The sequence below is a fragment of the Microcaecilia unicolor genome, chromosome 2 (genome assembly GCF_901765095.1).
Source record: "Microcaecilia unicolor chromosome 2, aMicUni1.1, whole genome shotgun sequence".
Lineage (NCBI taxonomy): Eukaryota > Metazoa > Chordata > Amphibia > Gymnophiona > Siphonopidae > Microcaecilia > Microcaecilia unicolor.
In genome coordinates, this window is record NC_044032.1 from 190,670,943 (window position 1) to 190,698,740 (window position 27,798).

Here is a 27,798-nt window from a genome sequence, read left to right on the forward strand (position 1 = left end):
ACCACTCTTATGGTCTTAATTAAATATCACTTAAACCGCAAATTCATAATCGGGCAATTACTAATGGTTACTCAGGCTAAACATGTCAAAGGAAATGGTTTTACATAGTCATGGAGGCAATTCTTATGTAATGAGACCTCAGGAATATTATCAATGAATCATGAGGCTTAACAGAAAAGTGCTACTGTTCATTCAAAAAGGTCTGTTTGGACTTAGACATCAGGTAGTAATAAAATAAAGATACATCCCACAGGTCACTTTGATACAAATACATAAGCAGCTACATGGTACTCTGATAGGTTAATATTAAGTTGCTGTGGTTAACATTTTATTAAATACCAGCCATTGTGTTAAATTAACTTGAATCTTCAGTGCTGATACCTGGACACTGAGCGGCAATAGTCAAACTGCTATCGAAACAGCTACCTGGATAAAATTAGGACAGCAACGCTTTTGCCCTAACTTTATCCAAAAAGTGATCTGGATAATAGGTTGAATGTCACCACTTTCCAGATTGGGGGGGGGGGGGGCTCTATAAATGGCACCCAAGTTAGGTGCCAGGAAGATCTGGGGGGGGGGGGCAAACAGGGCAGCTGCCCTGGACCCCACAGCTCCAGGGGGCCCCACAGTCCAGGCATCTCTTCCCCTTCTCCCCACCACAGTCCATCTCCTCTTCTTTTCCCCTCATCTTCCTGATCTTTTTTAAAAATTTATTTTCCTTCTCAGAGGAGCCCTGGCATAGCAGTCATCCTCACAAGCTGCCTCCAGCTGCCCCAAAGCTTTCCCCCTCTGCTGCAATCCACCCCCCTTTGATGCAATTTCCTGTTTTTGACTTGGCATATTGCATGCAGCAGAGAGGGAAAACTTTGGGACAGCCTGAGGCAGCTTTTGAGGATGGCTGCTGCGCTGGAGCCCCTCTGAGAGGGCAAATAAATTTTTAAAGAAGACTGCAAGGTGAGGGGAAGGAAGGAACACGGGCTGTGGCGGGGAGAAGGGTAAAAGATGTTCAGACTGCGTAGTAGCAATGAGAATTTGAGGGGAAGGAGAGGGGATCAGGGGCACCCTCCTTAATTTCTGCCCTGGGCCCCACCAAGTCTACAACCGGCCCTGTCTGCATGGAGTGCCCTTTACAGATTACTAGCATAGTGTGGATTTCACATCTAACATTTGGCATGGAACTTATGCCTGCTGAAATCTGGTGTAAATGGTGGCAACTAATGGCAGTTGGGTGCATAAATGACCAATTCTGTAACATTGTGCCTAATTCCTGGGAATGCTGCTGAAATGCCCATGCTCCTCCCATGGCCATGCTCCCTTTTGAGTTGCATGTTATAAAATTTAGGCACACGCTTAATAGGGTGCATGACAGACCTGTGCATAAACCCAAATAAGTGCAAATTAACATCAATTATTGATTGTTAATGGCTCATTAACTAATTAGTTTGCACTCGAATCTGGGATATGTGCCTAAATTTTGTTGGAATAATGTATTGTATTTTACATGCATTGCCTGTCAGCTATTATTTCTCTGTGATTACTCTGTGACCTCTGATGTGAATTACCTAGAGAGGTCACACCCATGCAACTTCCTGTGGGGGTTAGGCACAGCACATGGAGCTCATGATCTCTCCTAGCCTGAGGATCTATGGTGTGAGCATCCATTACCATCTAAGCACATGGAAAGAGCTGATAATCCAAATGTATAGTATTATGTATATATATGCCTGTCTGAATATAATCTAACTACAAACTGTGAGTAAACAGATGTTTTGTTACTTCAACTTTAAAGTGACTCAGCAGTGAATTATTCTGGGGTATATGTGAGAGAGATGAAGAAAAGAAATTAACATTTCTAAAGCTGAAGCTGTGTGTATAAAATCTGCTAATTATTTACTACAAATAATCCAACAAAAGGGTTATGGGCCCAGCCCAGGAATTGAAAAGGAAAAGAAATATTACCAGGCAGTGAAAAAGCCAAATTTTTCTCTTAAGTTTTAAAAGAAAGATTCAGTCTGTCTCTCTCTCCCCCCCCACACACCAAACAGGCTAAGAAATGGCTGAGGGAGGAAATTCACCATTTTTCTACTCTCTCAAGGTGCCTAAATTAACTGAATTTAATTATCAGCAGTGGGAACTAAGATTCAGATGTCTCCTTCAATCAAAGAAATTAAGTATATGTTTAGACCAAAACAGAACAGCTGAAAATATGGCTGAATGGGACAATGCAAACTATTATGTGAAGTGCATGTTTTTTGAAGCTCTCTCAGAGAAACAAGCCATATTAGTGGAGGCAAAAGATACAGCAAACGAAATTTTATATAAACTGAGAACTATGTATGCAACTACATATGCAAAACAGCAACCAATTTGGTTAGCAGAGTTGAATGAAACCAAATTAAGGGATAAAAGTAAATGTAATGATCACATTATGCATCTTATGTCTTCATTTCAAAAGTTAGAACTTTCTGGAATTCCCATGTGTGATGCATTGAAAAGAGCATTTCTTTTTACCTCACTATCAAAGAAGTTTGATGTTTTTAGGTCTGTAAATGAAGCCATTGAAGGGCAATCTTTTGAACAGGCAACATCAAAACTGAGGCAGGAATGCATAATTAATGATTCTGAGGAGATGTGTTCTCAAAGCAAGTCAGAGAGAAATGAAACAAATTTCTTGGCAAAGAACAGAGGAAGGCGGAGCTATGGGAAAACTCCACCCAAGGGCAAGCTGATTTGCTATTCATGTGGAAAGGAGGGACATGTATCTAAATGGTGTAAGGAAATACAAAACACCCCCTCTAGCTCACCTAAGCCAATGGAACAAAAGAACTTTCCAAGCAGAAAATGTATGAAAGACAATGATAAACATAAGGGCTTTCTAATGGTAGAAAAATCTTTGACTATGGTAAATAATAATTCAAATGAAAGTACTTGGATTTTGGATTCGGGGAGCACATGCCATTTAACCAATTGTAAGGATTTCTTTCAGGAAATGAGTCCAGAAGAAGGTATTCTTCAAACTGCAAACGCAGGGACTACTCAGATCCAAGCAAAAGGCATTGGATTCTTAAAATGCAAAGTGTCTAATGAAGTTAAAGAAATTCCTGTAAGTGATGTCTTGTATATTCCCCAAGCAGTTTGCAATATGCTTAGTGTATCTACATTAGATAAGAAGGGATTTGCGATTCATTTTGAAAACAATAAGTGCACAATCTCTAAAAATGATGAAGTGTATGCTGAAGCTTTTATGCATAATGATGTTTATAAACTGAGCATTTCAGGTGAAGTCTCACATATGGCGCAAGTAAGGAAGAATGATGGTAAATGTAGTCTGGAAATCTGGCACCGCCGCCTGGGACATCGTGATTTTAAGGTGATCCAGGATCTTTACAGTAAGCAACTTGCTACAGGCATTCAAATGAGTGCAGATACTGGTAAAATGGAGAAATGCATAGACTGTGTTACTCAAAAAGGTGTGAGACCCTCATTTCCTGCATACACAGGAAATAGGAGTAATAAAGTACTGGACTTAATACACAGTGACTTATGTGGACCGTTTAATATCCCATCAATGGGAAATAACAGATTTGTGCTAATATTCTTGGATGATTTCTCTAGATATTGTGTGGCCTATTTGCTGAAAGAAAAAAGTCAAGTCACAGACATGCTGAAGAAATACGTAGCCATGGTGAGCAATAAATTTGAAAGAAAACCAAAGGTTCTTCAGACCGACAATGGTGGTGAGTTCACTTCACAAAGCATGCGCACATTTCTAGAACAAGAAGGCATTCAGCATATCACAACAGTAGCTTATACACCAGAGCAAAATTCTGTTGCAGAGAGAAAATTTAGGTCACTTGTGGAAATGACCAGATGTATGCTGTCAGATAGCAATCTCCCTAAAAGACTATGGGGGGAAGCCATTCTCACAGCAGTGTACCTACAAAACAGAATGCCAACTAAAGGCGCTGAGCGCACACCACATGAGACATGGCATGGTAGGAAGCCAAACCTGTCACACATAAGAACATTTGGAAGTACAGCATATGCTCATGTACCAAAGCAAAGAAGGCATAAGCTGGATTCCACAACAGAAAGGGGCATTTTAGTTGGCTATGCTCCAGGACACAAAGGATATAGAATTTTGAATCTGAAAACTGGCATTGTTGGCATAAGACATGTTACATATTTTGATGAAAACAAAAGGGTTGATAAAGGCTGGATTATCCCAGATGAGCCTTATCATCCAGAATATGAAACTAGAACCATAATAGACATGCCAGTGTATATAAATGCCATACCAAGGCAGATGTCTGAAAGCAACTCATCTGTATCTAACGAGGAACAGGCAGAGGAAGCAGACACAGAAAGGATCATTGAAGAAGACAGTACAGTTGGAGAAGGGGAATCAATTGGAGAAGGACTCTCAGATTTAGAGGATGCGGAAAGGTCAGACCAACCTGTTGTCAGACGCTCATCCAGGGAAAACAAAGGTGTTCCATCCCCAAGACTGTCTTACCTAACAAAGTCAGCAGAAGCTCAAGAGCCCTTAACATGGGATGAGATTGAGAAAATGCCAGCAGAAGAAGCTGCTGAATGGCATAAAGCAGCACAAGAAGAAATTGATGCATTGAATAAAAATAAGACTTGGATTCTTACAAAATTACCTCCTGGCAAGAAAGCTATAGGATGCAAATGGGTATTCAAGTTAAAAAGGAATGCACAAGGAAAAGTGGAAAGGTATAAAGCCAGATTAGTCGCAAAGGGATATCTTCAAAAATATGGAGAAGATTTTGATGAAGTGTTTGCACCTGTAGTGAAACACACGACAATTAGAACACTTCTGAGCATTGCAGTCTCAAAAGGCATGCAAGTCAACCACATTGATGTGAAAACAGCATTTCTTCATGGAGATATAACTGAAGACTTGTACATGGAACAGCCAACAGGTTTCATAAATACAAAACAAAGACAGCTAGTGTGTAAATTAAACAAAGGTCTTTATGGATTAAAGCAAAGTGCAAAATGTTGGAATGACAAATTGCATGAAATATTGACAAATTTAGGATTTAAGCAAGGTGAAGCAGATAAATGCTTGTACACTAGGTGCAGAAATGGACAATATGCATACATTTTAGCTTTTGTTGATGATCTGCTCATTGCAAGCGAAAGTGAGCAAGAGTACAAGGACATTGTAAAATATTTAAACCTGAATGTTGAGATAAAAGAACTTGGTAATGTGTCATATTATCTTGGTATAGAAATTGAGAAACAAAATGATGGTTCTTATCTTCTAAGCCAGAAGCAGAAAATAAATGAGCTTATTGAAAGTTTAGGTATGCAAGATGCCCAAGTTGTAAGCACTCCCATGATCACTGATTTTCTGAAGGATGAAACAGTAAGAGAACCTTTACCAGATAACATCCAATATAGATCAGCCATAGGTAAGCTTTTATATCTGACTACCACATACAGGGCTGATATAGCAAATGCAGTAGGAATTTTGAGCAGAAGGGTCAGCTCACCTACCAAATCAGATTGGACTGCAGTTAAAAGGATGGTAAGGTATTTAAAAGGTACCATTGATTGTAAATTAAAGATTTCAGCCAATAGTAATCCAAAACTAATATGTTACTGTGATTCAGATTGGGCAGGGGATCATTCTGATTATAAATCCACAAGTGGATATGTGTTTATGTATGGAAATGTACAAATTTCTTGGGCCAGTCATAAACAAAGTATTGTGAGTCTGTCTTCTACAGAAGCTGAATATGTGGCTGTATCAGAAGCATGCAGAGAACTGATGTGGATTGAAAAACTTTTGCTGGATTTTGGAATAGCTGAACAGAGACCAATCCAGATAATGGAAGATAATCAGAGCTGCATCAGACTGTCACAGAATGACAAGGTTCAGTCACGCACCAAGCACATCGCAACGAAATACCACAACGTGCGAGAGCTGGCGAAAGAAGGAGTCATCAGTCTAGACTATTGTCACACCAGTGAGATGACAGCTGACATCATGACCAAACCGTTACCCAGAGAACATTTTGTGAATCTGCGAATAAAGCTTGGACTTTGTATGAATTAATAGTTGCATGACAGTTATGCATGAGAAGGGGTTTGTTGGAATAATGTATTGTATTTTACATGCATTGCCTGTCAGCTATTATTTCTCTGTGATTACTCTGTGACCTCTGATGTGAATTACCTAGAGAGGTCACACCCATGCAACTTCCTGTGGGGGTTAGGCACAGCACATGGAGCTCATGATCTCTCCTAACCTGAGAGAATCTATGGTGGTGTGAGCATCCATTACCATCTAAGCACATGGAAAGAGCTGATAATCCAAATGTATAGTATTATGTATATATAAGCCTGTCTGAATATAATCTAACTACAAACTGTGAGTAAACAGATGTTTTGTTACTTCAACTTTAAAGTGACTCAGCAGTGAATTATTCTGGGGTATATGTGAGAGAGATGAAGAAAAGAAATTAACATTTCTAAAGCTGAAGCTGTGTGTATAAAATCTGCTAATTATTTACTACAAATAATCCAACAAATTTGGGCAACTGTGAGGGGGTTTATAGAACATTGCCCCACACCCTTAAGAAAAGTCCCTAACTAGCCTGGGTCACCTTAAGAGCAGTGGGCCCACCCCTGGAGGAAATGAGCCGGGAGGGGCGGAGTTTAAAAGACAAGGCCAGGCTGAGTTTAAGGAAGCCCAAGGAGGGAAGACTTGAATCCCCAGCACATGACGCTGAAGGTCCTGTTCCATAATCGCGACCTGGCTGAGGTAAGCCATCGTTACTGCTGGACTGCGCCAGACTGAACTTTGCAAGTTTGCTTGAGGTCTGGCTGGAGAACTTATAGGCTGTGTTTGGGGCGTGGCAACCCCAGCAGTTGCAGACTGTGTTTGGCCTACCACCAGAGGCCTTCTTAAGACTGGATGTACTGAACCGCACATGTTTTCCCACCCTGTGAAGAAACAGGCCCAAGGATTACTTGGAATAAATATTTATTTTTGTTTTCATTCTTTTTTTCTGGCTGTGTTATTTCACCGGACCACTCTCCAACCCTCGCTCAGGGTTTCACAGCAACCTACATAGATTCCAGGGGATAACATCTTCCTTTGTTCACCTTCTGACTCTGTACCACCCCAGCACTAACTGCATAGTGATGAGGTCGTCTGGAAGGACATTCATTGGCACTACACTTGAAGTGTATATCCACAATTAGCTCTGGTCAGCACAAATATTTAGACAACAGCAGCTATTATACAGATATTCACTTTTGAATATCGTGCCCAAAAAACAAGACCTTATACAAGAGGCAGCCTTCTCCATTATAATATGTCATGTGTTGTACTGGTATGAAAGTGTCATCAAAACAGTGAATGTGTCTTATACAAGATTTTTACAAATTATCATCTTTAGTCAAAATGTTGCCATAGCATAATGAAACAAAATTATTGTGTAGGCATTTATTTCACACATTTATCTAAAGATGTCTTGCAACAATATGCTGACAACTGTGAGGATTGGGATTAAGTGCTGAAAAACCTGGCTAGAGTTACAAACTTGAGGGTTCCTTACTTTCAAAAACATACTGTACAGAAAAGTTGTTTTTAAATGATGCTATCCATTAAAAAGTATTTTTTACCTACCAGCACAATTTTTTCCGTCAGGGGTTAGTTCGAACCCAGCATTGCAAATGCACTGGAAACTTCCGTCAGTGTTCACACAGCGACCGTTTTTACACAGAATTCCATTCTGAATACACTCATCAATATCTACAATGGAACAAAACACATACATTCTCTGAGCCTTCTCAGCTTCAGCACAGAATCAAATATGTATAGGAAAATCGAAAACACATTTTTGGAACTACAAGTAAAAGATTTTCTCCCGACGTCCCTTCAAAATTTTTTTAAAAAGTCAGTACCTCACCTAAGATGGGAAAATTTATTTTGATTAGAACATACAGCAAGTCATAGGAAAACAAAATAGCTGTTATACAAGGCAATTTTCAGAAAGTCTATACTGCACACATACAGCGTTTCTGAAACATTTGAATAAGCTCCTGAGGGGTTTAAATGAAACTGCCATTCTGGCTCTGGCTCCGTGATCCTTTTCCTTGCCTTTCTTGTTCAGTTTGCTTCTGATCAGAAACAGTCGTGGGGGAGGGGGGGGGGCAGTCCAGGTACCAGAGTTGAAAGGGATCCAAAATTGCTATTAGCTTTTCTGTCTCTATGTCATTGACACCCTCCAGCAAGGGAGGTGGACATGCCAGTGGACCTGAAAGGGGGATTATCACTGTTGCAGCACTGTAAATAGGTAGAAGACCTGAACCAACAATAAAATTAGTAATTTGTTTTCTGGCAGAAGTCTACTTACAGTGGGGGAAATAAGTATTTGATCCCTTGCTGATTTTGTAAGTTTGCCCACTGACAAAGACATGAGCAGCCCATAATTGAAGGGTAGGTTATTGGTAACAGTGAGAGATAGCACATCACAAATTAAATCCGGAAAATCACATTGTGGAAAGTATATGAATTTATTTGCATTCTGCAGAGGGAAATAAGTATTTGATCCCCCACCAACCAGTAAGAGATCTGGCCCCTACAGACCAGGTAGATGCTCCAAATCAACTCGTTACCTGCATGACAGACAGCTGTCGGCAATGGTCACCTGTATGAAAGACACCTGTCCACAGACTCAGTGAATCAGTCAGACTCTAACCTCTACAAAATGGCCAAGAGCAAGGAGCTGTCTAAGGATGTCAGGGACAAGATCATACACCTGCACAAGGCTGGAATGGGCTACAAAACCATCAGTAAGACGCTGGGCGAGAAGGAGACAACTGTTGGTGCCATAGTAAGAAAATGGAAGAAGTACAAAATGACTGTCAATCGACAAAGATCTGGGGCTCCACGCAAAATCTCACCTCGTGGGGTATCCTTGATCATGAGGAAGGTTAGAAATCAGCCTACAACTACAAGGGGGGAACTTGTCAATGATCTCAAGGCAGCTGGGACCACTGTCACCACGAAAACCATTGGTAACACATTACGACATAACGGATTGCAATCCTGCAGTGCCCGCAAGGTCCCCCTGCTCCGGAAGGCACATGTGACGGCCCGTCTGAAGTTTGCCAGTGAACACCTGGATGATGCCGAGAGTGATTGGGAGAAGGTGCTGTGGTCAGATGAGACAAAAATTGAGCTCTTTGGCATGAACTCAACTCGCCGTGTTTGGAGGAAGAGAAATGCTGCCTATGACCCAAAGAACACCGTCCCCACCGTCAAGCATGGAGGTGGAAATGTTATGTTTTGGGGGTGTTTCTCTGCTAAGGGCACAGGACTACTTCACCGCATCAATGGGAGAATGGATGGGGCCATGTACCGTACAATTCTGAGTGACAACCTCCTTCCCTCTGCCAGGGCCTTAAAAATGGGTCGTGGCTGGGTCTTCCAGCACGACAATGACCCAAAACATACAGCCAAGGCAACAAAGGAGTGGCTCAGGAAGAAGCACATTAGGGTCATGGAGTGGCCTAGCCAGTCACCAGACCTTAATCCCATTGAAAACTTATGGAGGGAGCTGAAGCTGCGAGTTGCCAAGCGACAGCCCAGAACTCTTAATGATTTAGACATGATCTGCAAAGAGGAGTGGACCAAAATTCCTCCTGACATGTGTGCAAACCTCATCATCAACTAGAGAAGACGTCTGACCGCTGTGCTTGCCAACAAGGGTTTTGCCACCAAGTATTAGGTCTTGTTTGCCAGAGGGATCAAATACTTATTTCCCTCTGCAGAATGCAAATAAATTCATATACTTTCCACAATGTGATTTTCCGGATTTAATTTGTGATGTGCTATCTCTCACTGTTACCAATAACCTACCCTTCAATTATGGGCTGCTCATGTCTTTGTCAGTGGGCAAACTTACAAAATCAGCAAGGGATCAAATACTTATTTCCCCCACTGTACAACAGCTTCGACTACTGTGAAACTGTATTTTTTTTTTGGGGGGGGGGTGATAGAATGCTTGGTGCTGTACCAAAGACTATCAAGATGAGCAAGGCACTGAAGGAGCTTATTCAAATGTTTCAGAAACACTGTATGTGTGCAGTATAGACTTCCTGAAAATTGCCTTGTATAAAAGCTATTTTGTTTTCCTATGACTTGCTGTATGTTCTAATCAAAATAAATTTTCCCATCTTAGGTGAGGTACTGACTTTTAAAAAAAAATTTTGAAGGGACGTCGGGAGAAAATCTTTTACTTATAGTTCAAAAAATGTGCTTGGGATAAACATAAAGGAATCCTGTTCAGAAGGAATGGATCCTAAGGAGCTTAGCCGAGATTGGGTGGCAGTGCCGGTGGCGGGAGGCGGGGATGGTGCTGGGCAGACTTATACGGTCTGTGCCCTGAAAAGGACAGGTACAAATCAAGGTAAGGTATACACAAAAAGTAGCACATGTGAGTTTATCTTGTTGAGCAGACTGGATGCACCGTGCAGGTCTTTTTCTGCCGTCATCTACTATGTTACTATGTAAGGCACTGAAGTCAGGGAACTGCTAGGGTCTCTGCACCCTAGAGATGCCACTATCCAAATAACTGCTTTTCAATATTAGGCCATGTATTTACCTTATCTGTGGGTAGGTGCCACCAACAAACTGGGTCTCTACCTGTTTTCTTCACCTTAACTTGTTGGCAGCACCTGGCTATATGAAAGGTGCATCGGTGTTCACGTGGTGATTTGTAGCATTCTCATAATGTACCACAAAATTAATTTCCTGGGCTCCTGTCCCACTAATCTCAAGCTGAGCAAGTCTGATGAGTGGTTACTTTTTGTGCAGGTATAATTGCATTTGAAATTTCATGCCTTGTTTTTAAGACTGCATGCAATAAAACAGTGCCCTCGTTAAAATTTTGATGCCTGTCTTTCTGTTGTTTCCTTTGTCCAGGGCTTCAGACAGGAGGGGGAGCATGGACGGGGATATGTAGACTGGGCTGCGACACACAGCACTTCAAAAACCTCTTTACCAAGGCACAGATCCAAATGCAAAATCCACTAAACATAAATCAACATTGTGCTATAGTCTGAACATTTTCACACATGGGCTATTCAAAGTCCAAGACTTGAATTATTTCTGGAGTCTGTGCTCTGAGCTAAACACAGTACACAATGCAACAACACTCTGCTCTAGCATTCCCACACATTTATTTATTTAGCCTTGCAAGTACCTTTGCTCAGAATGGATGGCATGGGCTGTGGTAACATGCTGCTAAAACCAATTGAACATGAGTTATGATGACTCTTTCCATTCACTTGAAAGGGGATACTCTGTTGCTTAGGGTGTGCAGCAAATTCCTCTTCAACAGTAATGCAAATCTCTACCAGTATGTGCTGGAGGGACATTTTATACATTAGATTTCCCCAGCCAATAATTTAAAATGTGGCCTTAATGCCCTAATAAGAGCAGCATTCATTTGGGAAATCATGAGATCAGAAATACCTCGACAGGTACCTGGGCAACAGGTCCGAGCCAAGGTTGCAGCTAATGTGAAGTTTCAGGAATAGAAGGCTCCTGCCCTTGTCCTGGACTTGGTAATAAGTACCTTCAGAACTCAGCCCCTTTTACTAAGCTGCGGTAGGCTCTACGCGCACCCAACACGTGTCAAAATGAACTTACCGCAAGACTACCGCATGCCTCTTGCGGTAATTTCATTTTTGGCGCATGTCCGCTACAAGCATCTGGAAAATATTTTTTATTTTGGGATGCACGTAATGGACGTGCATCAAGTGGCACCTGACGCGCGTTGGTCCTTACCATGCAGATTTATTACTGCTAGGTCTATGGCTAGCGGTAAAGTCAGACACCCAAAATGGATGCGCAGCAAAATTGATTTTGCCGCACAACCATTTTCGGCAAAAAAAGGCATTTTTTGTACGTGCGCTGAAAAATATTTCTTAGCACCCAAAACCCACGCCTACACTATCGCAAACCACTTTTTAACGTGGCTTAGTAAAAGGACCCCTCAAAAAGGGCTTGACACTAGAGGTTAAATGAAGCCTCTGTAAAATACAGATGTTCTGTCTGCAATGCCTTACCAATGCAAGCTTGTTTGGTGGGAGTTCTCTGGAAACCCGCGTAACATTTGCAATAATATGATCCAGCGGTGTTGACACAGTCTCCATTGGTGCACGGGTTTGATGTGCACTCGTCAACGTCTGTTTGAAGAAAAAAAAATAACATTAGAGAGAGGCTGACAAATTCATTTGCTTTGAAATAAAGCATTTCTAGTTGGTAAAATAGGGTAATTGATGGTCAACTAAGGAGAAGCTTGCCTTTGCTAAAACCAAGGACACAAGAACTTACACTTTACCTCACTTATTTTGAGTGTGCCAAAAGCGGCCTTCTACATAGCTGAAGTGTGCCAAGCTATAAACTTTTAAACCAATGTGTGAATGACTCTGGAAAAGTGATTTGCTGTAGGCTGCTTGAGAGTGCCTGTTCCATGAAATTCAGGTTATTTGTTGGTTTGCCAGAAGAAAATCAGTCTAATATCATATCTGATGACACTCAAGCACCATTTCTACAGTTTATCACAACATCTCAGAACAATTATGTGAAAAGCTGACAATAGTGCAAGGTGAAGAGATAATAGCTTAATGCTAATTGTTAGTGTTCAATGAGAGAAAGGGATGAAAAACAAAGTATTTTAACTACTAAATTAAACAGATGTAGTCCAGAAACCCAAGAATATAAAAGGCTGTTTAATTTAATTTAATGCATTTCTAAACTCAATTCTCTCTGAAACAGACTGCAAGGATAAAACAAATGACAAAATATACATCCTGTGCAACATTTTAAAACACACACACAGAGTACAGAGGATAATTTTCAGAAAGATGTAACAGCACTTTTATCTGTTCAAGCTTTTGATTGATGTGATTGTTTCCAAGTTATGTGTTGTAATATATTAATTTTATTAGTTTATCTATGCATTGTCTGATGTTTTGTTTGGGTTGCACTTTCCTCAGGGCTGTTTAGCCTATGGGAAAGCAAGAAATCATGACACTAAATAAACAAACAGTTCCAAAATTAAATGCTATGTAGAGGACAGTAGAGATGTCCAAATGGTTTGGCTTTCACTGTTTCACATGAAATTACAGAAATTTTCACAAATTCTTTCCTGGAAAAAAATAAATAAATGAAACGGCACTTGTGCTTACAAACTCTCTTGGAGACTTGTCTAGATTCTTAGGAGATTCATAAGCATGTGCAGATTCATGTGCTCTATTACTAAGATGTGTTAAAGGCTTTGGAGGTACAGTAATTCTATAAAGAAGGCACCAATATTTAGGTGACAAGATTGTATGTAAATTAGTAGAATACAGGTATATGCGTGTATGTGTGCACATATACGCACAAACGCCAATATTCCATCTAAATGCAATGGCAAGTAGTTTGAAGTTGGGTGTACACATTGGCAGGGTCTGGGTGAAGCGTGGGTAGGGCACATGGTTCCATGTGTAAGTTATACAGTACTATAATTTATGTGCGCTTTTTTAGTAATCTAGAAGTGAGCATTTACACCAACAATAGGGCTGGTTTAAATGGTTGCGCTAAATTATAACTGTGTATTTGCCTTGCTAGGCTAATATTCTATAAAGGAAAGTAGGCACCCATTTTCCTTTATAGAATAGGCTCCAAATAGGTGTCTTGGAGGGTAATTCTATAACGGGGTGTGAGGAAGTGTGTGGTACAAGGCATAGTTTCTTTAAAATTGGCAAGACTTAGGGATCCCCACCAGCTCAGGTATTTATATTTTGCAGTTGGATGGGGAGAAAATTTGGTGCCCACCTATTTTGGGCTAAAGTTCTCTCACCCCCCCCCCCCCCCCCCCCATCAGCTGTCTAGCTACACTACTGAATACAATACAAAAACGTCTGTGATATACAGATCACAAAGCTAACATATTCCAGTTAATAGATTCAAAATATAGCACTTTTTTCTACCTTTGTTGTCTGGACATTTTGTTTTTCCATCATCTTGGTCTCAGTTTCTCTTTTCTGCTTTCTTGTCTGTCTTCTGCTAATTTTCTTTCCAGTGTCTGCTGTCCACTTTCTTTTCTCCTATCTTCTCTCTTGTTCTGCTCCCTCACTACGCCTATCTCTAATATATACTCACTGAAATTTCACCCTCTTTCACACCCTGCTCCTTCCTTTTAATTTTCAGCTACCTATCAATTTCCCATCTCACTTCTTTCCCAGCCTCCTATGTACTTCTATCTATCTACTCCCCATTACCACATTTCTACCTCTGTACTCATTATTCTCCTCTCACTCATCTTCTTTCTACTCCCTTTTGACCTCTCCCACATGTCTACCATTTCCAGAATTTGTTCTCCCTCTCTCCACTCTTATTGTCTGAAATCTCCCTGTCCCTTTCCCTCCTCCCCCTAGCTCCTTCCTGTCTCAACCTTTTTTCTCTCCTGTCCCCTCCATCTGTCCTCCTCTCTCCCCCACCCCCGTGGTCCAACATTACTCCCTCTCTTTTTGGTTCTTCTTCTTCCCTCCCTCTTGATGCAGCATCTCTTTCCTCCCTCCATCCTATTATTCAGCATCTCTCCCTCTCTTCCACCCCCAGACCCAACATTTTTCCATCTCTCTTCCCTCCCTTTTATCTCCAGGTCAAATTTCTTCCAGATTGCCTTCCCATCCAGCATCTTTCCCTCCCTCCCCACCACCCCGGTCCACCATCTCTCTTTTTCTCTTTCCAACTGCCCTTCCATCCAGCATCTCTCCCTCCATCCCTACCACCCTGGGTCCACCATCTCTCCCTTTCTCTTACCAACTATTCTCCCATCCCAAATCTCTCTCTCTCCCTCCCCCCCCTTCACAATCCCTGGGTCCACTGTCTCTCCCTTTCTCTTACCAACTACTCTACCATCCCATCTCTCTTTCTCTCTCTCTTCCCCCTCCCTATCACCCCCAGGTCCACCATCTTTTCCTTTCTCTTCCTAACTGCCCTCACATCCAGTACCTTTCTCCTCCTCCCTCCACACCATCCCCCAGGTCCACTTTCTTTCCCTTTCTCTGCCCTCCCTCCATCCCACTGTCCACCATCTCTCTGTCACGCTCCTCTGTCTCTGGGACCATAATTCTTCCCCTTTACCTCCTCCCACCCCTGGTCTGATATTCCCCTTCATCTTTGAACCCCCCTCCCCTGATCTATTTTTAAAACAGCTGCTCCAGGGGGCCTCTCATGGGACAGCATGATTTCCCCTTCTCTCCACCCCCATCTGACATCTCCCTCAACTTCCCAGTCTACTTTTAAACTACATTCTTCTTTACAGGGGGTCGCTAGCATGGCAGTGCTGTCTGTGCCCCCCCCCCCCCCCCCCCCCCCAGCACTTTCCCTCTGCCACAGTCTGCCCCCTCTGATGCAACTTTCTGTTTCCACCTGGGCGGATCGTGGCAGAGGGAAAGCCTAAATAAAGTGCAATCACCTTGCAAGACAACTTTAAACATAACTTGCTGCATACCAGACAGCCAACACAGCTCAGCCAAACACCTTGTTTGGCTGAGCTGTGTTGGCTCTCTGGTAGGCAGCAGGTTATGTTTGAAGTTGCTGCCTGATGCTAAATCAAAATAACAACTGAGCAGCAGAATTTTGTACATGATGCTGATAAATACTGCAGTTTTTTGTTATCCAAAGCTGTAGCACCATGCAATTTGTTTATTTTCAATAGGCTGTATGCAGTAAATACAAACATCCCAAATAATTCAAAAGTGTTACAGGTCCTGAGTCATTTCAAATCATGAGTACACAAACTGGATGAAAGGACTAAATACATAGGACAGATGATTGGTATCAGCTCCAAGAATTGGCACCAGGTGATGTATTACAGATCAGAAATGTCAAACTTGGGCTAATTTAAAACCCTCTTTATATGCAATGCCCAGTATTGCTCTGTATTTTCCACTGTTGATAATATTTTTAAAAATTCTTTTCTGTCTTTGGTCTTCATTAATCACTGCTATCCCCACCCCTCCCCAGATAGTCTACCAGGTTCACGTGACCCTTGAGGATCATTGGTTAGTCAGAAAATGATATCAATGTAATGGTAGCTTCCACCTTTCCTCTCTTCCTGGGTATATGCTCACTGTCTCTGTCCCCCATCCAGGCCCAGTTCCTCTCACCAAACAGGGCATTCAAATTTTTATTCTTCCCTCTACTCTCCTGCATGGTAGCACAGAACTAAAAGTCGCAGGGTGGCTCAGTCAGAGAACATTAGTTTGTGTACAGGAGACACACTAAGGGGTCAGTGTACTAAAGAATGGTAAAATCTGCGTTTAATGCAGGTTAATGTGGAACTTTCCCACGTGCTAAGCGAGGCAACACGGTATTTTTCAGGGCTTTTTCTTTGTTTTAATTGCAGGTCATGTGTTAATGTTCCCAGTAGTGCATAGTAACTGCAAAGAATTAACATGGGAGGTGGTAAGTGCTTCTGTGTTAACTGTGTTATCCGGTTAGCACATGCTAATCATAACACGCTAATTGGATAATGTGGGAACACCTACTGTCTACCTACCCACGATATGTCCCCTCCTAAAAATATTTTTTTTAAATAGGTAACATGCAGGGTGTAAATGGGCAAATTGACACAAAACGCTTTAATGCTAACCACGCGTTAGGGGTAATTTTACTAAATCCCCGTTTCACATTTGCCTCCTTTCCACTCTCTTGTACACCTTAGGTGTCGTTCTTCCAAATGTGAATAGGGTTGTCTAGTGACAAACTTTTCCAGATGCAGCCCTGGTTTTACTTCATAGGAGACATGAACTTGGAGTGCTGCTATCCTGAGAAAAATCATGCAGACAAGTTCATGCATACAAAGAGGTTAAACAAGGACTACATTAGTCTGTCAATATAAAATGGAGCCAGCTGGCAACTGTAAGCATTAGATTCACACGTTTGGATGTTCGCCGGCTCTCTCTTTCTCTCTCACACACATATACACACTTTGTAAAGTCTCACAGCACTGTAAGAGTTTTAAAAAGTATGTGTGTATACTTAAAAAAAACTTCATGCTTCCCAGATCGTCAGCTTCATCTCCTGGCCTAGAGCCGCAGCAGAGACAGCACGGGTCACAAAGATGATGAGGGAGAGCTGTGTCAGTTATTCCCACAGACCACACTGTTACTACAGCTGCTGGCCCAGAGGCAGGAGCCAAGAGGGGAGGAATGGGTGGAGGGAGGGCAGGAAATATTAAGGAAGGCTATGGAGGATAAAAGAGCAAAGAGTGAGGAGATAACTGGCCAAGTTGAAGGATAGGAAGGAGGAGAGATCATATGTAGAAAAGAGTTAGAGGGGGGTGGCAGTGGTGACACTGACAGACATAGGAAAATGGAAAAATCAAAAACAAATAGAGAGAAAATGAGGGGGCTGAGAGAAAAGGCGACAGAAAACATGTAGGTCCATGGAGATGTGGATTAGAAGGAACAGGGACAGAGGGATGAGGAGGGAAAATTTCTGAAAATCTCATTTCTTTCTGACTCGGCACTAGTAGGTAGAAGAATAGAAGTTTTACATAAGAATATAAGAGTAGCCATATTGGGTCAGACCAATGGTCCATCTAACCCAGTATCATGTTTTCCAAACAATGGCCAAGCCATGTCACAAGTACCTGGCAGAAACCCAAATCATGGCAACACTCCATAGTAGAAATCCCAGGGCAAGCAATTGCTTCCCATGTCTGTTCCAAGTTTGACTGGCTTATCTGCAACCCAACGTGGGTAATCAGCAGATAAATGGTTTAAGCAGAAGGCTACACCTTTACCCATGCGTGATCAAAGAATATGGAAAGAAGTGTGCAAAGCTTGCAATTAGACCCATTCAACAGTTTTGAAACTGCAGATATGTAGGTGCATGTGTTGTCCTGTTATAAAATTACCCTCCATAGCTCTATAAAATAGCCACCCTCCATTAAATCCACCCATCTACTGATGGAGAAGATCTGTAAGGCCAAGGCATAACATTTCAGCATGTATTTTATAACATAGATGCATAAGTGTCATAACTGACCAAACTTCATCCCTTCTCTGCCCCCAGGAATGCTTATATATATGCAAACAGCGTTAGAGAACGCCGCAGCCATTTTCTGGGAACACGGAAGTGAACGTACGATGGTAAATAAATTTGTTATATAAGAATGAATTAAAGTAGAAAGTGGTGATACTATTAAGACTTGAAAACAATTCTTAATGTTTTTATTTTGTCGCAGCAAACCTCTCCCCTGATGAAGTACATACGAAACCTGGCCAAGTCGGCGGAGGTTTGAATAGAAAGAAAATTTGCTGCTCCACTACTACCTATTTGAAGTTAAGTAATGTTAACTAATGGATAAGATAGAATAGATATTTTTAGAAGATATTACAAGATCGGGTAGATCTATGAAGATCTGTAAAATACCATTAAGAATGGGGTACAATTCCCCATAAGGTATAAATGAATTGGATATCTGAAGATCCCCGAGAAAATATTCAGAGTACAATGTTTGTTATCACTACTTTGAATGATATTTGAGATGAGAGATATGTGTTTGGGATTATATATGAATTAATTGATTAGAATCCCCACACTTGTAATTAGGTCTACTTAATAAGAATTATATATATGCAAAGACATTCCATGCATTGGTAGCATGGAGTTGTATGCATGTAAACCTCAGAGCAGTTCTAGAAGTGGCCAGATGTACATGTACTGTTTATTACTGCGTGCTCAGGTACCAAGTATGCACAGAACTTCTCTTTCTGAATTTTAAAGCTAAAGTATGTGCATACCTCCACTTTCACTTTGAAAATTACCCCAGGGCATGCATACACTTACATATAGACCTACTTTTTATCATGCACACATTTTCTATGATAATTTACACACATACAGTGTATCTGAATTTTCAAAAGGATGTGCATAAATGCAAACTCCAGTCCACCCCAGGAATACCTCTGCTTGAACCTAGTACATGTATGCATATACGGGGGTAATTTTATTAACCTTAAATTGTTTGACCCACACGGAAAGTATGCACAACTTATATGTGATGTGTGTGTAGGCATTCCCTGGGGTGTAGTCTGGGCGGAGCAGAGGCAGGGGCTGTGATGTAGGCAATATGAATGGGCTGTCATTTGCAATGACATGGAAAATGTCAATGACATTTCTCACGTTGTTGCATGTCATTAAAACCCCAAAATGAACAGAAAAAAACACAAACATTTGTTGTATTTTTGTTTGACAATAATGGATGCATTCTTTCAAAAGACTGCTCTCTAGTTGGAAAAAGGGTGGCACTCTTTATGAAAGACTGTCAGTATTCTCAATGGAGAAGGGTAGATAGTGGGGTTCCCCAGGGGTCTGTGCTGGGACCACTGCTCTATAACATATTTATACACGATCTAGAAAGGAGAGTAACTAGTGAGGTAATTAAATTTGCTGACGACACAAAGTTATTCAAAGTTTTTAAATCGCAAGAGGATGTGAAAAATTATAAGAGGACCTTAGGAAACTGGGAGACTGGGCGTCCAAATGGCAGATGATGTTTAATGTGAGCAAGTGCAAAGTGATGCATGTAAGAAAGAGGAACCTGAACTATAGCTACGCAAAGTTCCACATTAGGAGTCACCGACCAGGAAAGGGATCTAGGCATCATCATTGATGATATGTTGAAACCTTCTGCTCAGTGTGCGGCGGCGGCGGCTAAGAAAGCAAACAGAATGCTAGGTATTGTGGAATCTGGTAAATATATAATTAATAAGTATATAGTTAATGTTAGGAAAATATTCTACATTTAATGGGATAAAAATGCTGAGACTTACTTGTTCTCTCAGCCTTCACCTATTAACCTCTGATTTGTCTTCCACCTCGCTAATTCCCCGTTGCAGTGCCTGGACATCTTGGTTTAAAACGGTGAACTGGACCTCCATCTGGTCCAGTTTGTCCATAACTTTTTGAAATTGTTTCCCCATAGTCACTTCAAGTGCCGCACTAACATCTGCTATTATCTCGGCCGCTCATTCTGATCCAGCGGGTGGTGAGGGCGATGCCGGCGTATCTGCCATCTTGGGATCCATAGCGTGGTGTGCTCATTTCTCACCGATCTGGAGGCCAGTAGTGCAAAATGGTGAACAGTGCACTTGCAGCTGAATTGCGTGGGTGTATTTGATAAGTTTGCCAATTAGACGGGAGTGGGAGCCAGTCTGACCTCCATCTTACTTTACCATCCCCAAACTGGAAGTCCAGGACAAGAATCTGTGAAAGGGGGGGGGGGGGGGGAATGGGACTTGATATACCACCTTTCTGAGGTTTTTGCAACTACACTCAAAGCGGTTTACATATATTCAGGTACTTATTTTGTACCAGGGGCAATGGAGGGTTAAGTGACTTGCCCAGAGTCACAAGGAGCTGCAGTGGGAATCGAACTCAGTTCCCCAGGATCAAAGTCCACTGCACTAACCACTAGGCTACTCCTCCACTTGGTAACTGCCACCCCCTTGGTGGTGTAGGCCAAGTATCCGTGAAGACTTCTCCTTAGCAGTCCTCAGGCTCCTGTCAGCACAGACATCTCTGTCTTTCAAATAAACAGTTAGGTTCTTGCTCTTATGAGGTTACCCTCATGTAACCTCTGTTGAGACAGCCTCCAACAAGGTTACCCAGAGAGGCCTTGGTCCAGCCCCGGCCTCTTCTCCCTCTATGGATTTCAATAAAAGGTCCTCAAACTTCAAGGAACAGCTCCATAAATGCAAAACAAAAATGTCCAGGAAATTGTCCTTTATCTCAAACCCGTTTATGGCATGCAAAAAGAATCCCAAACAAATATTAAATAGTTGGGGTCAAGCCCTATACCGGACTGCCCACCTGCCACCACCCACAAAGATCTGCTTTCAGCTACAACCACCCGCTGGCAGGGAAATACTGTCATTTAAGCATATTCAAAACATACTTAAAATGGGTAGCCTGTGGGTAAACAAACAACAAAAAAAAACCCACAGGTAAAATGTGAACAAGAAAGTCCCACACTTTCCATCAGGGTTGCAGGTTTAGACATGGCTCCAGCATCCTTCACCGTGGCCTTCCCACTAGGAGACTGAACTCTGCTCCAAACTTCCACCTCATATAGGGCACTCAAAGCACTACTCTGGGACTGGATTGGAAAGGAATGCCTGTCTGTTGTTCCTATTGGTGGTGCTGTGGGCCTGACTTTAAGTCTCAAGTGACTACTCTTTCCTAACTGTCCCCTCACAGATTACAGTTCCAAGAGTGGCCAATCCAGGTCACAAGTACTTGGCAAGATCCCAAAAAAGTACAATACATTTTATGCTGCTTATCCTAGAAATAAGAACTGAATTTTCACCAAGTCCATTTTAATAATGGTCTATGGACTTTTCCTTTAGGAAGCCATCCAAACCTTTTTTAAACCCCGCTAATCTAACTGCTTTTACTACATTCTCTGGCAATGAATTCCAGAGTTTAATTACATGTTGAGTGAAGAAAAATTTCCTACGATTCATTTTAAATTTACTACTTTGTAGATTCATTGTGTGCCACCTAGTCCTAATATTTTTGGAAAGCGTAAACAATCGATTCACATCTACCCGTTCCACTCCACTCATTATTTTATAGACCTCTATCTTATCTCCCCTCAGCCATCTTTTCTTCAAGCTGAAGAGCCCTAGCCACTTTAGCCTTTCCTCAGAGGGAAGTCGTCCCATCCCATTTATCATTTTCGTCGCCCTTTTCTGTACCTTTTCTAATTGCACTATATCTTTTTTGAGATACAGCAACCAGAAATGAACACAATATTCGAGGTGAGGTCGCACCATGGAGCGATAGAAAGGCATTCTAAGGTTCATAGATTAAGCCTGTTCTGCAACTTTCTTTTGGGTCTGGAACGTCAGGACTCACAGAATCCACGTGCAGGACGTTAGGACTCACAGAATCCAGATCAGCAACGTGCCGGAGACTGGTGCTGAAGAGGACTTCGGCTGGCGGGGGTTAGGGACCCCCGCCAGCAAAGGTACTTGATGGTGGCAGCAGGAGGGGGGGGGGGTTGAATATGGTGGGGGAGGGTCGGCAGCAGGGGGCCAGGGCTAAATCTATGGGGGCCCATGCCGCTGTGGCCCCACCTAGCTACACCTCTGAGGTGCACAACTGCTGCATAAATATATTGCCGACTTGTTACACAACTGCCCTTTTTACATTTTAGCCAACTTCAGCATTCAGCTCTACAATAACCAGGGTCACATGACTAAATATCGGCCATTCCTTGTTCCCCTAATTCCTCAGGGACAGTAAGACAGCGAGAGATTAGAAAGAATGCAGAACAAAAAGTACATCCAATGGTTTCTATAAAATCATAATTGCCCCAAATCCTTTCTTTTATTTGGTGTAAATTGCAGTCTGGTCTCATGTTTAGCTAAGATTCTAGCTCTTGCTTGCCAAACTCATATTTCAGTTTTCTCCATCCCAACTTGTAGAATGCCAATAATGAAAGTTTTGTTTCTAATTCTAAGCAGTTTCAGCAGTGTCTGTATGATGCTTCATAAGACCTGTCAGCACGAAATCTTGCTGAAAGGGACTGGGAATTTATAAGCACTTATAAAGAAAACTCTTTTCTGTTTACTATACCCTTTAAGAAGAGTGATTAGATTATCCACACTGCTCTGATCATTACAGATAAAGATGTGTCTAAAGCAAATGCTACTGAACTGTATGGGTAACCAGCAACAAGGTATGGACATAGGCCAAGAGTATGCACAGCAGTGAGGCTCTGATGCTCAAAGATAAATGCGGGAGCTAGAAGCCAATAGCGCTGGACTAGTGCCTGCATTTACCTGCGCAGAATGTTCAGGGGCCCGGAGCACGTGAATGAACGAGCGCACAGATGAACAGCACAAGTATCATGCTAATGTAGTCAAGCTGATGTAAATGAGGTTATTTTGTGTTCCTCTCTAATGCTCAGAAAAGAGATCCCAACACAAAGATGACTTACCGCTGCAAAAAATAACATCAGATCGGAGCAGGCATTAGGGTGTTGGAAGAGAGGATTTCTCACGATTCTTTCTTCAAAATCTGCCAGTTCCAATTGCTTTTGGAGGCAGAAGGAAGCCCATACAAGCCCTTAAGTGCTGGTTGTGAGAAATGAATATGGGCGAGTCACAGCAGACCCAAAACTGAAAGCACACATTGGCGTGTTTCCTGCATTCAAATATAAGCATCCAAGCGAAAATTAAAATGCTTATATTTAGGCCACACTGCAGGGGCGTAGCCAGACTTCGGCGGGAGGGGGGTCCAGAGCCCAAGGTGAGGGGGCACATTTTAGCCCCCCCCCCCGGTGCCACCGACCACCCCCCCCCCCCTGACACCACCACCACCAACTTTGACGACCCCTGCCGACGACCCTCTTGACCCCCCTCCTGCCGATGACACTCTCGACCCCCCTCCAGCTGCCAACCCTCCCCCGCCAGTGCCGTCGTGGGCTACCTTTGTTGGCTGGGGACGTCAGACTCACAGAAACAGAACGAAGCCTTGCAAGATGGCTTTGTTCTGTTTCTGTGAGTCTGACATCCTGCACGTACAACGTGCAGGACGTCAGAAACAGAGCAAAGCATTCGCGGGAAGAAGAGGACCTCGGCTGGCGGGGATTGGGGTCCCCCGCCAGCAATGGTAGCCCACGGCGATGGCGGCGGCAGGAGGGGGGGTCGAGAGGGTCGTCAGCAGGGGGTCCAGGGCCAAATCTATGGGGGCCCAGGCCCCCGTGGCCCCACGTAGCTATGCCACTGGGCCGCAGAAAACAGATGCCAATGGTGCTTCACGTTTGGGTTTTTCCAGGCGCATGCGCACAGGAGCCGAGCTTATCAAGACGCTCTCCTGTGCATGCACCAGGCACAGTCCTGCCAAACCCCCAAATGCTCAGTGCTATCAGCGTGCCTACATTTGCATCTCATTAGCGTAGAGCACTAGGGAGTTGTTTTTCTGCGCTGTTCCGGTGGTTTTTTTACGGTGCTGTTCAGAACAGTGCCAGAATTTTCAGCATTTGGGCCTGAGAGAAATCAGGTTCTCCCCCCCCGTTTCTGCATCTTTTCTTAAGAACGGTCTCAGAACATCATTTGAGTAGCTCTCTTTTTTTCATTTGGGAAGACAGCTAGAAAAATAACTTCCACTGTAAACTCAAACCTAGTCTTAGGAGGCACGGGGATACAAATGTGAAAAAAACATTTTAAAAAGTCTTTCACTTACCTATGCATTCCCCTTGTGCATCCTGCTTATAACCCATGTTGCACTCACATCGGTAGCTGTGAAGATTGGGGATGCAACGCCCATTTAAACAAAGATTGGGGTACTGCCGACAGATATCTATGGTCTGATTCAATGTTGCTGAAAAAAAAAAGGTTAGATCTATAAATATGAGATTATGTATTTATTAACCAATTACGCCTTCTATAATGTCCTATATGTAATTCCATGCTAAACACGACCATGGGAAGGGGAAAAATACCAATCAAAGATTAGGCTGCAAATAATGCACCATCTTTTTTCTGCACAGGCTTATTTTCCCCATATTGATAAATAATTGCATGCAACAAGGAAGAATCCACACAGCAGAGTGGGGCAGAGATTCTTCTAAGAGGGGAGGTGGTGAGTAAGCAGAGAGCCTGGGGATTTGGTCAGATCAGAATTACAAGCCCTGTCAGACTGCAGTCATGGCTTTGAGGATCACATCTTCCTTGGAAGTTTGCCTTAATGTCACATTTGAAACACAGCCCCTTTAGCAGCTTAGTGTCCTTTCCAGCGGGGTTCAGGATTGGCTCAGACAAAAATGTTCCCTCACTGAGGGGCCAATTCTCAGAACCTAACGCCGGCGCTAGAGGCGCTTAGCACCGGACTAATGCCGGCGTTAGGTCACAGAGAATATTCAGAGGGCACAAGCGCAGGAAATAACACCCAGACCAAAAGATGGCTGCAAACTGCATGTAAATAAGCTCATCCCTATACCCTGCCCCAATGCTCAAAGAACAGAGCAGAAGAAGACTGTGCCCTTACCACAGAAAACTTACCGTCACCTTGGAGATGGCAGTGAAGGTAATGAAAAGACCATTTTGAAAGCAATTGCTATACCTAGTGGCAAGAATTATGCAACGCCGCAGAGTTAATTTGTGGTGTAGACAAACCAATAAGAGAGTTACCTAAATCTTCTGTAATTCTAGTCAGGTGCAAAATGCATACACAAAAAAAACAAACCCTTGTTTCTTAGCAGCCAAATATAACAAGCTAACTGGGAATCGATTTTTTGACTGAGCATAAGCATAGATCTTGTGCGTACGCTCCGGGCACATTCCTCCCCCTTAACATCTCAATGCTCAACACTAACAGCGTGCATACAATTTGCATGCTATTAGTGTTGAGCATTGGGAATTTTGTTTTTTCTGCACTGCTCCCACAGTTCCTTACAGCGCCGGAGTTCTGAGAATCGGCCCCTAAATCACAAGTATCCTTTCCTACAGGACACCATGTTGCTTAGAAATCTCCTATGCAAACAGTGGTCAGGTCCAGCACGCTTCTGACATATCACAGGATTTGAACTTTCACTGTTGTGGCCACAAAATGCCAAGATGGCTTACAACTATAATATTTCAGAAATATGCACACAGTCATCAGTGGGTTGAAAGGTATGGCAAAATATTAGTGCCTGCCTGGTCAGTATTATAACCATAGCCCCTGGTTCCCTGATGCAGATCAGGGGCAGTTTTAGAAGCATGATTTCTGAAATTTTGCAGCAATACACTATCACATTTGAATATATTTAAATCATTTTGCATAATAATATAATAAACTTTTATTTATATTTTAAAATAGTTTTCTAAACTTGGGGATAGATTTCCTAAAAGTGCTGCTATATTACCATGCACTAACACATATTCCCCCGATTCTATAAAAGTCGCAAAAAAATGCGCGTGGAAATTTAGGCATGTCCCCGATTTGAACGCACAATTTAATAGAATAACAAGCCAATTAGTGCCAATAATTGGCTTTTTAACAAGCAATTATTGGCACTAATTAGATTTAATTGGAACTTAAGTGGGGTGTGGTTTTGAGATACAAGTGTAATCTTAAAGTATGAGTGCTCCACGCATAAATTTAGTCACGGGCATTTGCACCATGTTTTTGCTGGTGCAAATGGTGGCACCTAATTTTATGCATGACCTCTCCACTTACATGTTAGTCTTTAAATCATGCTGAACTTTAGGTTTGGCTTATAGAATATTGCTTAAGTTTTTTTTTCGGCACTGATTTTTTAGACATCATTTATAGAATTCACCCCATTATTTAACACAGACCCCATTTTATGCAGCAGGACCTATTTATTAAATGTGAATGCTGACAGCATTAGCACATGCTAATGCAGTCATGTATCATAGTAAATCTAGACCTTGATTTGAGTTTGCATAATTTACTTAATTCTTTTAGAAATTTTATGGCTGACGAATCTGGGGTAGGGATGAAGGGGAAGAGAGAAAATATCAGAGATGGGGTAAGAATAACAAGGGAGCATCAGGGATGGAAATACAGGAATGGAAAGAGGAGGGAAAATCAGGTTAGCTGCGAGAAGGGTGGAAGATTTAGGTTAGGTGATAAAGAAAGAAAATAAGAGACTAGGGATAACGAGAAGAGAGAATAGGAATATGGCAGTCTGACCCCCTAGCAGTAGTACCGGGAAAATACCACTGGGGGTTGTAAGCACCACTTTGAACCTGCAACTAAAATGGGTAGAATCAACTAAGGATCACTCCTATCTCATTCCACTACACCACCAGTGACCACCTCAGGTAAACCTGGGAAGGCATACAGGGGCTGGGAGATTTTGGAGAGAGGGAAAGTCTTTGAAGAACCATTGATTGAGTGTCCTTTGGGGGATGCAACTAGCTTTGGTCATATGCCATCAGAGCCTGGGGGGATGATTTTGCTGGGGAAGGGGGGTCTGCTACTGCTATTTCAACATTTCCTGCTCCTTTAAGATGATGCCTGAGAGCATCAGGCTGTGTGCGGCTCAATGCTCCCAGAGCTGACATTTCTTCACAATTGACACAGCTTGAGGAGTTCAGTGCAGCTGTGTTATTCAATCTGCATGATAATGAAGTTTCTGCATGCAACTGGGGTGACTTAAACTAACATGTGTTACAGTAATATAATGCACAATATTGCATTTAACACATTAATAAGGGCCAGATTCTATATGAGGCGCCTAAAATGTAGGCACATTGGAATAAAGTGCATAGCGCTATTCTATAAACCACATTTACGGTGAGATGCAGTTTACTAAACAGCGCATAGGCTAGGGGAACGCACGTACATTTAGGCTTGGTCACTTACTCCATTGAAAACCTGGTGTAAATACCTGCACCTAAATGTACGCGCGTTCCCCAGAATTCTATAACAAAGTGCGTAAATTTGTGTGCATGACCAATTTACACACACCACTCAATTGAGTAACAAGTCAATTAACGATGATAATTGGCTGATTACAGCCAATTATAACCAATTGGAATTTACATGCAATTCTTTTCAGGCGTATTCTAAAAAGAGGAACACATAAATTCCAATGAATGTAGCTGAAAAGGGGGCATGGTCACGGGAGGAGTGTAGGCATGTTGGGGGGCATCAATCAATTTATGCATGTTGTTATAGAATTTGGGGAAACGCGCGTACATTGAGGCACAGGTATTTAC

The 27,798-nt window shown here is 42.3% G+C and overlaps 1 protein-coding gene across 1 annotated transcript in view; it reads right to left on the minus strand.

Annotated features, from left to right (window-relative positions):
- FBN2 (fibrillin 2) overlaps positions 1-27,798 on the minus strand; it is a 526,098-nt gene that overhangs the window by 333,029 nt on the left and 165,271 nt on the right. The window contains 3 exon segments of the mRNA XM_030191959.1: positions 7,667-7,792; positions 12,118-12,237; positions 24,311-24,448. Of these exon segments, the coding sequence (XP_030047819.1) occupies positions 7,667-7,792; positions 12,118-12,237; positions 24,311-24,448 (384 nt within the window).